This window comes from Galeopterus variegatus, unplaced genomic scaffold (assembly GCF_000696425.1).
Source record: "Galeopterus variegatus unplaced genomic scaffold, G_variegatus-3.0.2 Scaffold3003, whole genome shotgun sequence".
Lineage (NCBI taxonomy): Eukaryota > Metazoa > Chordata > Mammalia > Dermoptera > Cynocephalidae > Galeopterus > Galeopterus variegatus.
The window spans coordinates 140,271-152,638 of record NW_007729114.1 but is presented as its reverse complement, the minus strand read 5'-3'; the positions used below and the strand labels follow the sequence as shown (position 1 = coordinate 152,638).

The window sequence follows — 12,368 nt, the reverse complement described above, 5'->3', positions numbered from 1 at the left end:
CCCGGCCGCTCTAGCCCCGCCCAGGGAAGTCGCTGTCCTTACCTTCTGCAGGAGCCTGCGCCTCAGTGTCCCCGCCCGCTTGCCCTCCGCTCTGTCTTGCACCTACCCACTACCCACTTGCCGCCCACCATGGCCCTGCTGCACTCCGGTCGCGCCCTCTCCGGGATCGCCGCCGCCTTCCACCCAGGCTTGGCCGCCGCAGCCTCTGCCAGAGCCAGGTAAGCCCAGGGATACAGAGATGGGGCCAGGACATCGGGCCTGCCCAGCCGAGCTGCCGGCGCCCCAGGACATCCACCCCGCTCCCGGCCCCCAGACACACACACACACCCTCTTCTCTGTCACCCTCTCGGCTTCCCTTGACTGAGGACTGAGCGTCCGCGCCTCACGATGACTCTCAGGGTCCCACACCCCCTCCCCTGCACCCGGCACCGCGGGACGGCGGACCAACGCGGTTCCCTGGGGCAGGAAGTGTGGCCCTCTGCGGCTCCCGGACTCCCATTCAAAGGGGGGCCGAGACGCAGAGTCGGCGCGACGGTGGAGGGGGGCTAGGGGAGCGCACGCGGCCGCGGCGCCGGCCGGCCTCGCGCCCATTGGCTGTGGCACCCGGGGGCGCGCGTGCCCTTGACCCGCTGCCCTGGGGGGTGGGCGGGCGCAGCTGTTGCGGCCTCTCTCCGGCCGGAGCGGGGGGCCTGGGCGGAGGCTGGCTGCCGCGTGTGTACCCAGGGGAAGGCAGCGCGCGGGAGGAAGGTTCCCGGGGCGCCGGCGTTCGGGCCCCGCTTTCTTCACCGCATCCCGTGACCTTGGCGTGCGGCGTCTTCCCGTCCCTGTGACCTCCCGAATCCCCAGTGACCCCGCGCCCCTTTGGCCCTTGGATGGGTAGGGTCAAATGTAGTGGGCCTCTTTTTTCTTTTTTAACTCTTAGGAGGTCCTGTTGTAGGGAAGTTGTCGATCTTCCTCTCCATCTCTCGTCTGCTTAGTAATATTCAGTAAATGTTTCGTAACCCCAGTTTCTCAGAGCCGTACACTGGACCAAATGCTGGCGATGCGGCGGTGAACAAGACCGAAGGAAGGACAGACGTCTCCAAAAATGACTAATATGTAATTTTGAACCGAGATATATAGTGCTGAGGGAAAATTCAGAGCATAAAACGAGCTAGTAATTCCTTCCTTGTGGAGACCTGAACCAGGAGATTAATTCACTCAAGAAGCCGATTTGGGGCAGTCTCTTTAAGTACTCCCTAATGAGGGACCCACCAAGCAGACATTAACTACAAGGAGCAAAGCCCTGCTTGGCCTTTCGTTTGAACATATGCACGATGTCTTTAAGCCAGCAGAACAGTATGTCCTTTCCAGAGCCCCACACTTGGCAGTACAGTTTTGCCTGGGCTTTTAAACTCTCTCCTCTTCCTGATTTGGCTCCTTCTTGGCCCACTGTCAACGTGTGCTCTTTAAGCTTGCCTACCTAGTGGGCCACGATTAGGGAGGAGTTATTTATGCAACCCATTTTAAGAACAGAAAGGAGTGCCTAAAGTTATGGGCAAGAGAAAGTCTTTCACCATTGCGGTAGTCTTAAAATAATTCCTTGTTTTATGGATTTGGCCGAGTGGCCTGAAGCTCTAGTTAAATTGCCTGGTGAAAATCCCTTTGAGTGTGACTTTTTAGTCATTCTATCAGTTTGAGAGCCTGACTCATTTTTCTTTTTTGTCTTTTCCCCATTAGAATGTAGGTTCAATGAGAGCAGATCCCTTACCTACTTTGTTCACTGTTAAAGCTCAGCATATAACAGTGCCTGCCATATTATTATTTTAAATCCTGACTTTTAACTCAAAACAGAAACAAATATGACATCTTAATGTTCTACTTTAGATCAGAATCTAAACACATAGAGAAGCCACAGTGCTGCAAAATATGTACCAAAAATATAGTCTTTAAATATTTGAGCACCTCATGTTGAGGAGGCGCTGTTCAGGTTTAAACTATACTCGATTGGGTGATACAGTCAGATGCCATGTCTGGCCATGAAGTTTAACTGTTCAGATAAAGAAGTGAGAACCTTTGCTCCCTCCACTGTGGAAGGGATCTTTACCTAGAGCCAAATGATAAAAGTAGAAAACATTTAAAATAAACTCAACCCACTGAAGTTGTTTTTTTAAAAACGTCTCATTCTAATACATACAATAAAACCTAGGCAATTGATATTCCAAAGAACTGAAAATTTATCCAGTGAAATATTTAATTTCATACTTGGGTCATTTGAATGGAACTTTTTCTATTTCAAGTGTTTCATTTAGCTGCATTTTTTAAACAGAAAACACTGAATATATAACTTTCTCTTGTTGACCTGTGCTCTAAAAGCACAGTGACATGAGATCAGACATAGTCACAGATCAATGAAGAAAGACAAACTTGTAATGTATTCTGATTTGTAATGATCTGTTTTTAATTAATTCTGATTATTTAATTTTTAGTGAAATAACTGAAGGAGTATCATGAGAAAAGCAGTGTGTAACAGTGGTACAATTACAATAACCAGTATATCAATTGTAATAACAATTAAAATAACTACCTTCAGTAGTTAGAAGGTCAGAATTGTGGTATTATCTCTGTCGTTTTTAGCTCCGTCATCATGGGCAAATTAATTAACTTCTAATTTTAAAATAAGAAGGATGTGAGGAAAAATATTTTAAAAACTATGAAGCTCTAGGTAGGCTTAAGCCCCTGGGAAACCACAAGTCATTTGAATTGGAAATGCTTTGCTGCATACTTTGTACCTAATATCTTTTGGTTGACTAGTCAATATTGCTCAGCGTTTGAGGTTTTGTGCTTATGTCCAGAGTACACTGATAGGAATCGCTTTGTTAGAAATCACTTTGATGTTACCAGCATCAGTTTTGTCCCTAGAGCTCTCTTGTTTTCATCTAATACACTTCCTTTGGAAACATCAGAGATCTTACAATGTGTGTGTAGTCTTTAACATTTTAAGGAATGAAGGGCATAGAGGGCTGGAAACATGATTACTAATTGTATTAGCCCTTTTCTGTTGCTTATAACAAAATACTTGGAACTGGGTAATTTATAAGAAAACAGGATTTACTGCTTACAGTTTGGGAGGCTAGGAAGTCTACAGTGCAGGGAACACATCTAGTGAGGGTCTTGGTGGTGGCGACAGTGATCCAGGGATCTCACACAGCAGAAAATGGTGGAGCAGAGAGAGTGAAAGAAACTTTGTGCTCCCTTTTTAAACCCCTCAGAACCACACCCCCACCATTTTTAATCCATTCATTGTGGCATGGTCCTACAATGTAATCACCTCTTCAAGGCGCCCCCCCCTTAACAGTCACAGTGGGGCCAAAGTTTCTAATATGTAAAACTTGGGGGACACAAGTCAAGCACCAATAAGTTTGGGGTGGATATTCAAACCACCGCACTAATGTAGGGCTAATCAAATCAAGTATCCCTGCTCCTATATTCATGTTGTTTAAAACTCAATATTTTGAAGTTGCTTTTAGAATTCTTAAGAGATATGCCATAAGACTCACATTAAACATTTTAAAGAACTTGACAAGTGTTTTTCCACTGTTTTTAACAAAAATGGTGCCTTCTGTCCTTGTGGTTAGGGGCAGCAACTCTGTTATCATTGATTGACAGCCTTGGAAACAGACCATCTTTTTAAAAATGAAAATTGCTTTCTAGAAGTTTTCTTTTTTATAATCTAATATGTCCTTGACATTCAAAGTATTTCTTTCACTCAGCAGTTAGTGACAGTGACAGTAGTTAAGCAGGTGCTACATGTTTTCAGAGTCTGAATTGTGATAAAGAAATAACAAAAGTTTTCTTCAGGTCCAGTCCAGAAGTTGTTTCAAGGTATCTGTGTTTCTTACTAGAAACAACCAAGCAGCCGAAAGCAACAACAACAAAAGGGAGGGATTTTCGAGTTCTGGCACTAAATCTAGTGAGGGGCAATGGCAATAATGATAATGTCTCCTAAGATTCTAGAAGAAAACTATGGGAGTAATAATTGAAAAGCAGAAAAGACCTTAACAACCATGAAGTCTTATGACCATATATATTCCTTGAATTCTCTACATACTGGCCTTACCAGGCTCCATACTAGTGGCAGAGCAGTTACAAATAAAAGTGTAGTAGTAATAATTTAGTAACAGTGATACCAGCTAATATCAAGCACTCACTCTGTGCCAAGCTCTGTTCTGGGTTTTTTTTCATCCTTATGCCAACCCTGTGAAATAGCTACTATTATGCCCCCATTTTACTGATAAGGAAAGTTGAGACTTAAAGAAGTTCATTCAATTGCTTGTGCTCACATAGCTGGTAGGAGTTTTTTTTCATCCTTATGCCAACCCTGTGAAATAGCTACTATTATGCCCCCATTTTACCGATAAGGAAAGTTGAGACTTAAAGAAGTTCATTCAATTGCTTGTGCTCACATAGCTGGTAGGTGGCTGAGCTGTTATTTGAATGTATACAGTTTGCCCAGTACTGAAATTGCCGCCAGTGGTTCAGAGAACTATTGCTGGGAAAGAAATTCTAATGAAATAATTTACAAGCTTGTTAGCATAATGAGCACGGAGAACTTTCACTGTGCCACGCCAAAACATTTGATTGGTTGAGATTGGACGAATGATTACTAAGAGAACTTAGAGGCTATTTCACCTAAGTAATTTGGAACCTTGCTTCCTTGGCTTCCGTTTCTGCTGCAACAATACCCAGTTCTTTCTCACTTTTAGCCTTTACTCTTGAGCCTCTGCTTGAAATGCCTTTTTCCTCCTCCTTTCATCCTTAGCACCCAGCTCATAGGTCACTCCTCCTGGAAGCCTTTCCAACCCTACGCTTTCCTCCCTTTCCCCAAGCTACTAGGTCCTCTCTTCAGGGCTCCCATAAATAATATTCTGTGCCCTAGGCCTGTCTTTATCACTATACATCATCTTCCTCCCTCTCCCACTCCCTCCCAGCCTACATGGTTTGCAACTCCCTGCTGGTCACCCCACTGGACTGATCTGGTGCCAAGGGATTGTGTTTTACTCTTCTTTACATTCCCAGCTCTTAGCAGGTAGCAGGTTCTTAATGATTGATTTAGGAGATCATAAAGACTTTGTATTATATAATACGAAACTGTGTAAAAAGCTTCTTGCTTATTTCCCCTGAAGAAAAAGGGTAGAATCTTTTTTTTAGGTCAGTAGTTTACCATGAGGTAAAAAAAAAAAAACCTCAGTTTGATACATTAATGCATCCATTCTGCCAGGAGGGTGTTTACTGGAAGAGAAGACAGTACTTCCCAGGGGCTCTACAGGAAATCTCAAAGATAGTTCTCAGTGAAAGCCTGAAAATTTTGTTTCCTATATTTCAGATCCAATTTGGGGAAGGCCAAGCAAAAAAAGTTGTGAGATGATATTTGGCCACTTGATTAAAATAAGATTGTGAGTGAGAAACAATCACTGGTTACCTATTTAATCAAAATAACAATAAAACATTAAAATTAAATATATAAAAATTGTAAGGAACCTTAGCTCTTTCATATTTGAGAAACCATTTTGTTTTGTTTTGTTTAAATAATCAAGGATGTAATAGAGTCAACATAAAGCATAGGAAACAATTCTGGTAAAGCACAGAATCTCTGCTATCTAGACTGATTGCACCAGAGGTAAAAAATAACCTTTCCTGTTTTAAGTGAAGTCATTAATCACTAAACCAAGGAAACTACCCCATCAAGATTGAGCAAACTTTGTTAAAATGTTAACACATCATAGCTTCTTTTTAGACTCAGTTTTTATAAATCAAGACAAAATTCACTTTCCAAGTTTTGTCCTCATATGTGCTTTCATATGTGGGACAAATTGACACTGTAGGGTGTAGTTCTCTCTCAGGAAGTCTGCAAGGTCAAAACTATTTTCATAATGATATTAAGGTGTTATTAACATGCCATGTGTTTCTCTCATTGCTATTTTCAAATCAATTAATAAGTATGACAGATTTTTCAGTTTTAGTTTCTGATTTTAATTTCTAACAGTAAATATTAATAGTTATGCTCCACATAAATAAAAGCTCTTTGGGTCCTCAATAGGTTTTAAGAGTTTGAAGAGATCTCAAGACCAAAAAGTTTGACAACTGCTGCTTTAGGACAACACTACTCATTTTCCTTGAAAAACAAAAACACACAATTGTATTTCTCTGTCACGGTTGATTCTAGTATAGTCTCAAGCACTCATTAATTTTTAATGAGAGTAACTTCTATTTCACAGAGACAACTGAAGGGGTAAGGCAGGATTGTCAGTCCTACACAAACATTTTAAGCAGACTAGCAAAGTTCATGAACACATACAGTACAACTTCTCTAGCCACACTCATCCCTTTCATACCTTCTCAAAATGACAACAAAGAACATGTTTATTATAATGACTCAAAGCAATAGCCTCTCTAGTGAATGTAAAGATAAGAAGCAAAATATTAAGTGTATATAAACTTTAAATTATGCTTAGTTATCAACGTGTCTGTATCCTATCTTACTTAGAAATTATGTAGACAAAGGCAAATGAACAAAAAGACTTAAACCAGATTCTCTGTCCTCACTCACCCAACAGAGAATAGGTCTCTACCATCCTTCTACAGAGATCACTGACTTGTTACAGCATTAAACCAAATTCACAGTCTTTGCTGTCATCAGTGGGGACAAGCTTATTGGCCGTAAGTGAACCAGAAACAAAATCCCAAATCAGGAGAGGCTGGGGAACACACTAGAGAAACAGTCATTCTGTTGCCTTCAAGGATTCACTCTGGGAGCCGAGGAAAGAGGAGGTGCACTTCCCAGCAGCACCATTCACCTGGCTCAGTCAGTTGACTCCATTGGATGGGAAGGTTTAATAACTTGCCCAGGGTCACATCACAGGTGGAAAAGGACTGCCAGGCCCGTGACTCCAAAGCACAAAGACATGTGGCTGTTACTATTAACCCTTTGAAGTTCTTGACAGGCATATACCTTGAAATGTTTCTCTTTTATGTATTTAGTCTGACTTTATCATCTTACATTTACTTTAGGTATTGCTCTTAAACTCTTCTTGTCCATTCCAAGAATGCCATTTTAAGTTAAATGGTAACCAAGAAAGACTGTACACCCATTCACATAAAACTTAACTTAAAAAAAAAACACACAATAAAAAATAAAAAATATTTCTTTTCTGTAGTATAAAATATCAAGTTATTACCCTTCTTCATGGACATAACACACAATAAAAAATATTTCTTTTCTGTAGTATAAAATATCAAGTTATTACCCTTCTTCATGGACATTAACTCAATAAAAAACAAGGCTTTGGCTGGCTGATTGGTTCAACTGGTTAGAGCGTGGTACTGGTAACACCAAGGTCTAGAGTTCGACCTTCATCATCCAGCCGCCAAAAAAAAGAGAGAGAAAGAAAAAAATAAGGGTTTACCTCTAAATTTTAATTAATAAAACTTTAAATACTAATCTTAGTAATCCTAGGTAGGAAAAAGAAACTAAATGAATGTATTTTCTCTTATCTAGGCAGAGGCCCAGATTGCTGCAAAAAATTTGGACAAGGAATACCTGCCCATTGGGGGACTGGCTGAATTTTGTAAGGCATCTGCAGAACTAGCCCTGGGTGAGAACAGTGAAGTGTTGAAAAGTGGCCGGGTAAGCTGCACAGACTCTGGCATCATCCAGGGTCTGTTTTTAAATTTGATAATTTAAACAAATTTGAAATAATTTAAATAATTTTAAACAAATAAGAAAAGATAACTCAGTTTTCATGTGTGTAATGATGGTTTTAAGGTGTCCAAACTATTGCTAATAACTCCTTTTTAGATAGTAAATTGGCAATAATTAAATATTTCGTATAACACCAATTCAAAAAATGTGCTAGTAATCCTGAAAATGGAGTAGTAATTTGACTGATAGATTTGGCACTGATTTTACTGTTAATCTCCATCTGCTTATGTTCATTTTACACTGAATATGCTTTAGAAATGCTTACCTATGACTAGTTTTAGGCCTATAATTAGCACCCACCCTCGTGTCCTAAGCTTTCAGCTTGGATGGAAGAAGAAGGCAGAAAACAAGCCATGGGTGGACTGTGGGGCTGGGACTCCTGCCTCCCCTTCACAGCCAGGTCGGACATTGAAAGAGAGAAGACCATGCTCCCAATGTGAGAGCTTATGTCATTATGGTTTACCTTCTTTTGGAAAAAAATGTGTTTTTTAATGAATACATTTGTGTATTTATTTTAATGGGTAAATCTGGGAATGGGGGAGACATACAAGTTAGCAAAATTAAGCCAACATTCTCAACCCCCCTCCCCCTCTGAAAAAAAACAGAATAAATACAGCTTATTTACAAGACTGGTCTAAAGTCCACACATTAGTTTGTTAGCTCAGAGGAAAGCATACAACCTCAACCCCAGAGTGATGTAGTCATTATCCTAGGTCACAGACAGAATATGGCTTAGTTGCTATCCATAAAATCAACCGTATGTTAATCCCCCATGAAACCATCTGGATTTTTTTTTTTTTAAAGATGACCGTAAGAGGATCTTAACCCTTGACTTGGTGTTGTCAACACCACGCTCTCCCAAGTGAGCTAACCGGCCATCCCTATATAGGGATCCAAACCTGCAGCCTTGGTGTTATCAGCAGCACACTCTCCCAAGTGAGCCACGGGCTGGCCCCTAAACTGTCTGAATTTTTAATTCATGCTGTGATTTTGCTTAGTCTGTATCCTTCTAGACAATTATAATCTAAGGATGAGACTAGTCAATATTAAAATAACATCAACTTGTCTTTTATAAATTACTGTGTGGTTGTTAATCATCAGTATTATTGGACCTACGGTTAGGTTTTTATTTTCATCATGCCAAAGATTGCAGAGACTAATTTTTTTAAGTGTTTTTTAGTTGTGTTCTCCCTATTTAGTCCACTACCACCCTAGTCCAGCAAGTAGGTTTATGTTTTGTAGAGCCTTACAGTGCCTTTAAAAAAAGAAATAAGAAAAATCTCTTAAAACTATTATGGTTTCTTTCTTATTCCTTAAAGTTGACTTTTTTTTTTTTTCCCTTTTTTGTCTTTTTTACTGACCGGTAACGGGATCGCAACCCTTGGTGTCGTGCCTGTACCGGGGACCAGCAACGGGATCGCAACCCTCGGTGTCGCGCCCGTACCGGGGACCGGCAACAGGATCGCAACCCTCGGTGTTGCGCCCGCACCGCGCTCAGCCAGTGAGAGGGAACCGGTCTCCACATGGGATCCAAACCCTTGGTGGGAGCACTGCCACGCTCCCAAGCGGCGCACTCTCCAGTGCGCCACCGGGCCGGCCCTAAAGTTGACAATTTTGAAGAAGCAAATTTACTTCAGGCATCTTTTTAGTCCCCAAAAGATGAATATTTTAAGATTATGAAAACTGAAAAGAGGATCTCTTAGACAGCCTTTAAAATGTAGTAATATTATTCTATAGACTTGCTGACTTACTTTTTGAGGAACTTTAACGTTCAGAGAGTCATTCCATGACTAGAGTCATGTTTCAATGTAGTGACTGTTCCTAGTGTGTTTTTATATTTTTTGTATAAATCACTCCTTTTATATATTGGGGAGGAATTTTTGTGTCCTGAGAGTTTTCCACATAACACAGGATGATACTAATAACAGGCCATAGGAATTAGCTTCCAAAGTATGAAGGGCACTGACTGTTCAGAGCAGTGCCTCTCTGTGGCTGGGCCTCTAGAGTATTGTATATCACTGACCATGGGTGTCTCTTCTTCAGTTTGTCACTGTGCAGACCATTTCTGGAACTGGGGCCTTAAGGATCGGAGCCAGTTTTCTGGTGAGTCTGGAAACTCCTTCATGAAAGAGCTGTAAGTTGAGAATAATGGGGTTTCCTATGGTGTGTATACTTCACTACTGACCCAGAAGTAGATTTTTTTTTTTTTTTTTTTTTTTAAAGATAACCCTTGTCTTGGTGTTGTCAGCACCATGCTCAGCCAGTGAGCTAACCGGCCATCCCTATATAGGATCCGAAACCCGTGGCCTTGGTGTTATCAGTACCACACTCTCCCGAGTGAGCCACAGGCCGGCCCGACCCAGAAGTAGATTTCCTCTTTCCACAAAGTAGACAAATTTTCTGTCCTCTGATTTAAAAATGAAAGTACTTTGAAGAAATTACAAGGAAGATATAATAATAATAAATTCAGTTTATTGAGCACTTACTGTTACTAAGGAGCTTTGTATTTTAACTCATTTAATCCTTATGACATAGGCAGGTATAGTTAACCCCATTTTACAGATGAAGAAAGTGAGGCCCAAATAGGTTCCTCACTACACAGCCAGTATAGTTGTCAGAGCCTGGATTCCAACCCAGACAGTCTGGCTGCTGAGACAGTACTGTCTCTCAACCATAGAGGGTAGCTGGGTTTCAGTAGAGAAAAATAACCTCTTAATAAAATATACCAGCTTTTTTTGCCTCTCCTTTCTTGATCTTTTCATTTCCTTTCATTCCATCTTTCAGCAAAGATTTTTTAAGTTCAGCCGAGATGTCTTTCTGCCCAAACCATCCTGGGGAAATCACACACCCATCTTCAGGGATGCTGGCATGCAGCTACAAGGTTATCGATACTATGACCCAAAAACTTGTGGTTTTAACTTCACAGGCGCTATAGAGGACATTTCAGTAAGTGTGGCTATCAGGGTGGGAGGGGTAAAGGATCAAGGAATAAACCTCCTTGCAGACATTTGATGTCCCCCAGCTGGGGATGAGCTAATTCCCAGATCTCAAGTTATCTTTGTTACTTATCAAATGATAGTGAACCTGTGGCATTTCGGGTACATTATCTCTTTTAAAGCTGCAAAGCAAAGTCACCTCTTGGTTGTTTTTCTCTTTAGAAAATGCCAGAGCAAAGTGTTATTCTCCTGCATGCCTGTGCTCACAATCCCACAGGAGTGGACCCTCGTCCAGAGCAGTGGAAGGAAATAGCAACAGTGGTGAAGGTGAGGAGGGTAGACTGTTTGGTGCTAGTTCTGGGTGTAGTAACTAGCCTTGGATGCTTAACTTGGCAAAGTCTTAACAGTGAGAATTAATTAAATTTGAGCCTGCATGAAATTTCCCCACTTGGATAAGCTGCCAGGAAAGGGCTCCTCATTTGCATAATTAGCAGTTCTCTAATTGATAGTACATAAGCACTTCGAAAATATTTTTTCTTTCTTGGCCTGGGTGTAGGAAATTCTCATAAAACTTGTCGTTGGCTACCCTGCATAACAGGCATCCACTGATCCCAGGATGTCTGCTATAGGTGCCTACATTTGCCCTTGTCAGCAGTTACTTGTTACCCTTTTATACACTTTTCACGACTCCTCCTTTCCTTGCCACTTTCCTCGGCATCACCATTATCACTCATAGAGTGTAGCCAGCTGTCAGTGAAGACACTAGTCAGAATTCCTAGGGAAGGACATCTGAGGCTCACCAAGTATCAAGATGTTCTGTGGTATAAGAGGGTAGGGTTTAGAAATGAATAGTATTCAGTTCTTTTCACAAGTATAGCACTGACTGCCTGAGCTCGTTATATTAACACACTGCCTATGGTGGTGTAGAGGAGGGAGCTCAGATATGGAGGTGGAAGGGCAGTGTCCACGTCTCAGTGCTGCCTCTTACTTATGCTCCATTCTTACTGCATCAGTAAAGAATTTGCCTTTTAAGACCAGAAAAACAACAACATGGAAACGAAGCCCAGTGCCTGTACCAAAGACTGAATCCTTGATTGTTTTTTCCAAGTTCCTTACAACAGGCCTGCGCTGCTAGAGCTCAAACCTCCAGACCTCCAGTCATACAGCTTAACAACAGTCAGGCTGAGGGAATACAAGGAGGTGGGGGAGAGATGGAAGGAGGAGAAAAGGAAATTCCACATATGGAATCTATAGGTACTGTACATCAGTAGAAGTCAATTATAAACTGCTTTTGAAGGAGCAGTGCTGGGAGGAGGTGGATGGCTGGGCGAGTGGCAACAGCCTTTACCATTGTTTTCGCAAATCCGGAGTGGTCAGGATGGTAGAGGCAATCCGGGCCCCATTGAAAGGAGGGTTGGAATACATGGGACGGATCAAGATCTTCAACTGTGACTCTACCCTTTGCTAAATGTGTAAGGACACATTTAGCAAGCTGACTTCATGTAACGATTTGTTACTCATCCTGGTCTTCTTAAATGTTTCATTTCTTCTCTGTGACTTTTTTAAAAATTGATTATTGGTGTTACTTGAAATAAAGGCAAAGAATATTTGTCAAAAAAAAAAGAATTCCTACCCACCGGCTGCTGCCACTTTCCGCCATGAGTAGAAGCAGCCTGAGGCCTGTGCCAGAT

The 12,368-nt window shown here is 41.6% G+C and overlaps 1 protein-coding gene across 1 annotated transcript in view; it reads left to right on the top strand.

The window, feature by feature from the left end:
- Positions 1-29: 29 nt before the first annotated feature.
- The window catches only part of GOT2 (glutamic-oxaloacetic transaminase 2, mitochondrial), a 19,635-nt gene continuing 7,296 nt past the window's right edge, over positions 30-12,368 (top strand). The window contains exons 1-6 of the mRNA XM_008583701.1: positions 30-218; positions 1,008-1,077; positions 7,538-7,666; positions 9,785-9,844; positions 10,526-10,687; positions 10,900-11,004. Of these exons, the coding sequence (XP_008581923.1) occupies positions 130-218; positions 1,008-1,077; positions 7,538-7,666; positions 9,785-9,844; positions 10,526-10,687; positions 10,900-11,004 (615 nt within the window). The 5' untranslated portion in view covers positions 30-129. The remainder of the gene's footprint in view (positions 219-1,007; positions 1,078-7,537; positions 7,667-9,784; positions 9,845-10,525; positions 10,688-10,899; positions 11,005-12,368) is intronic.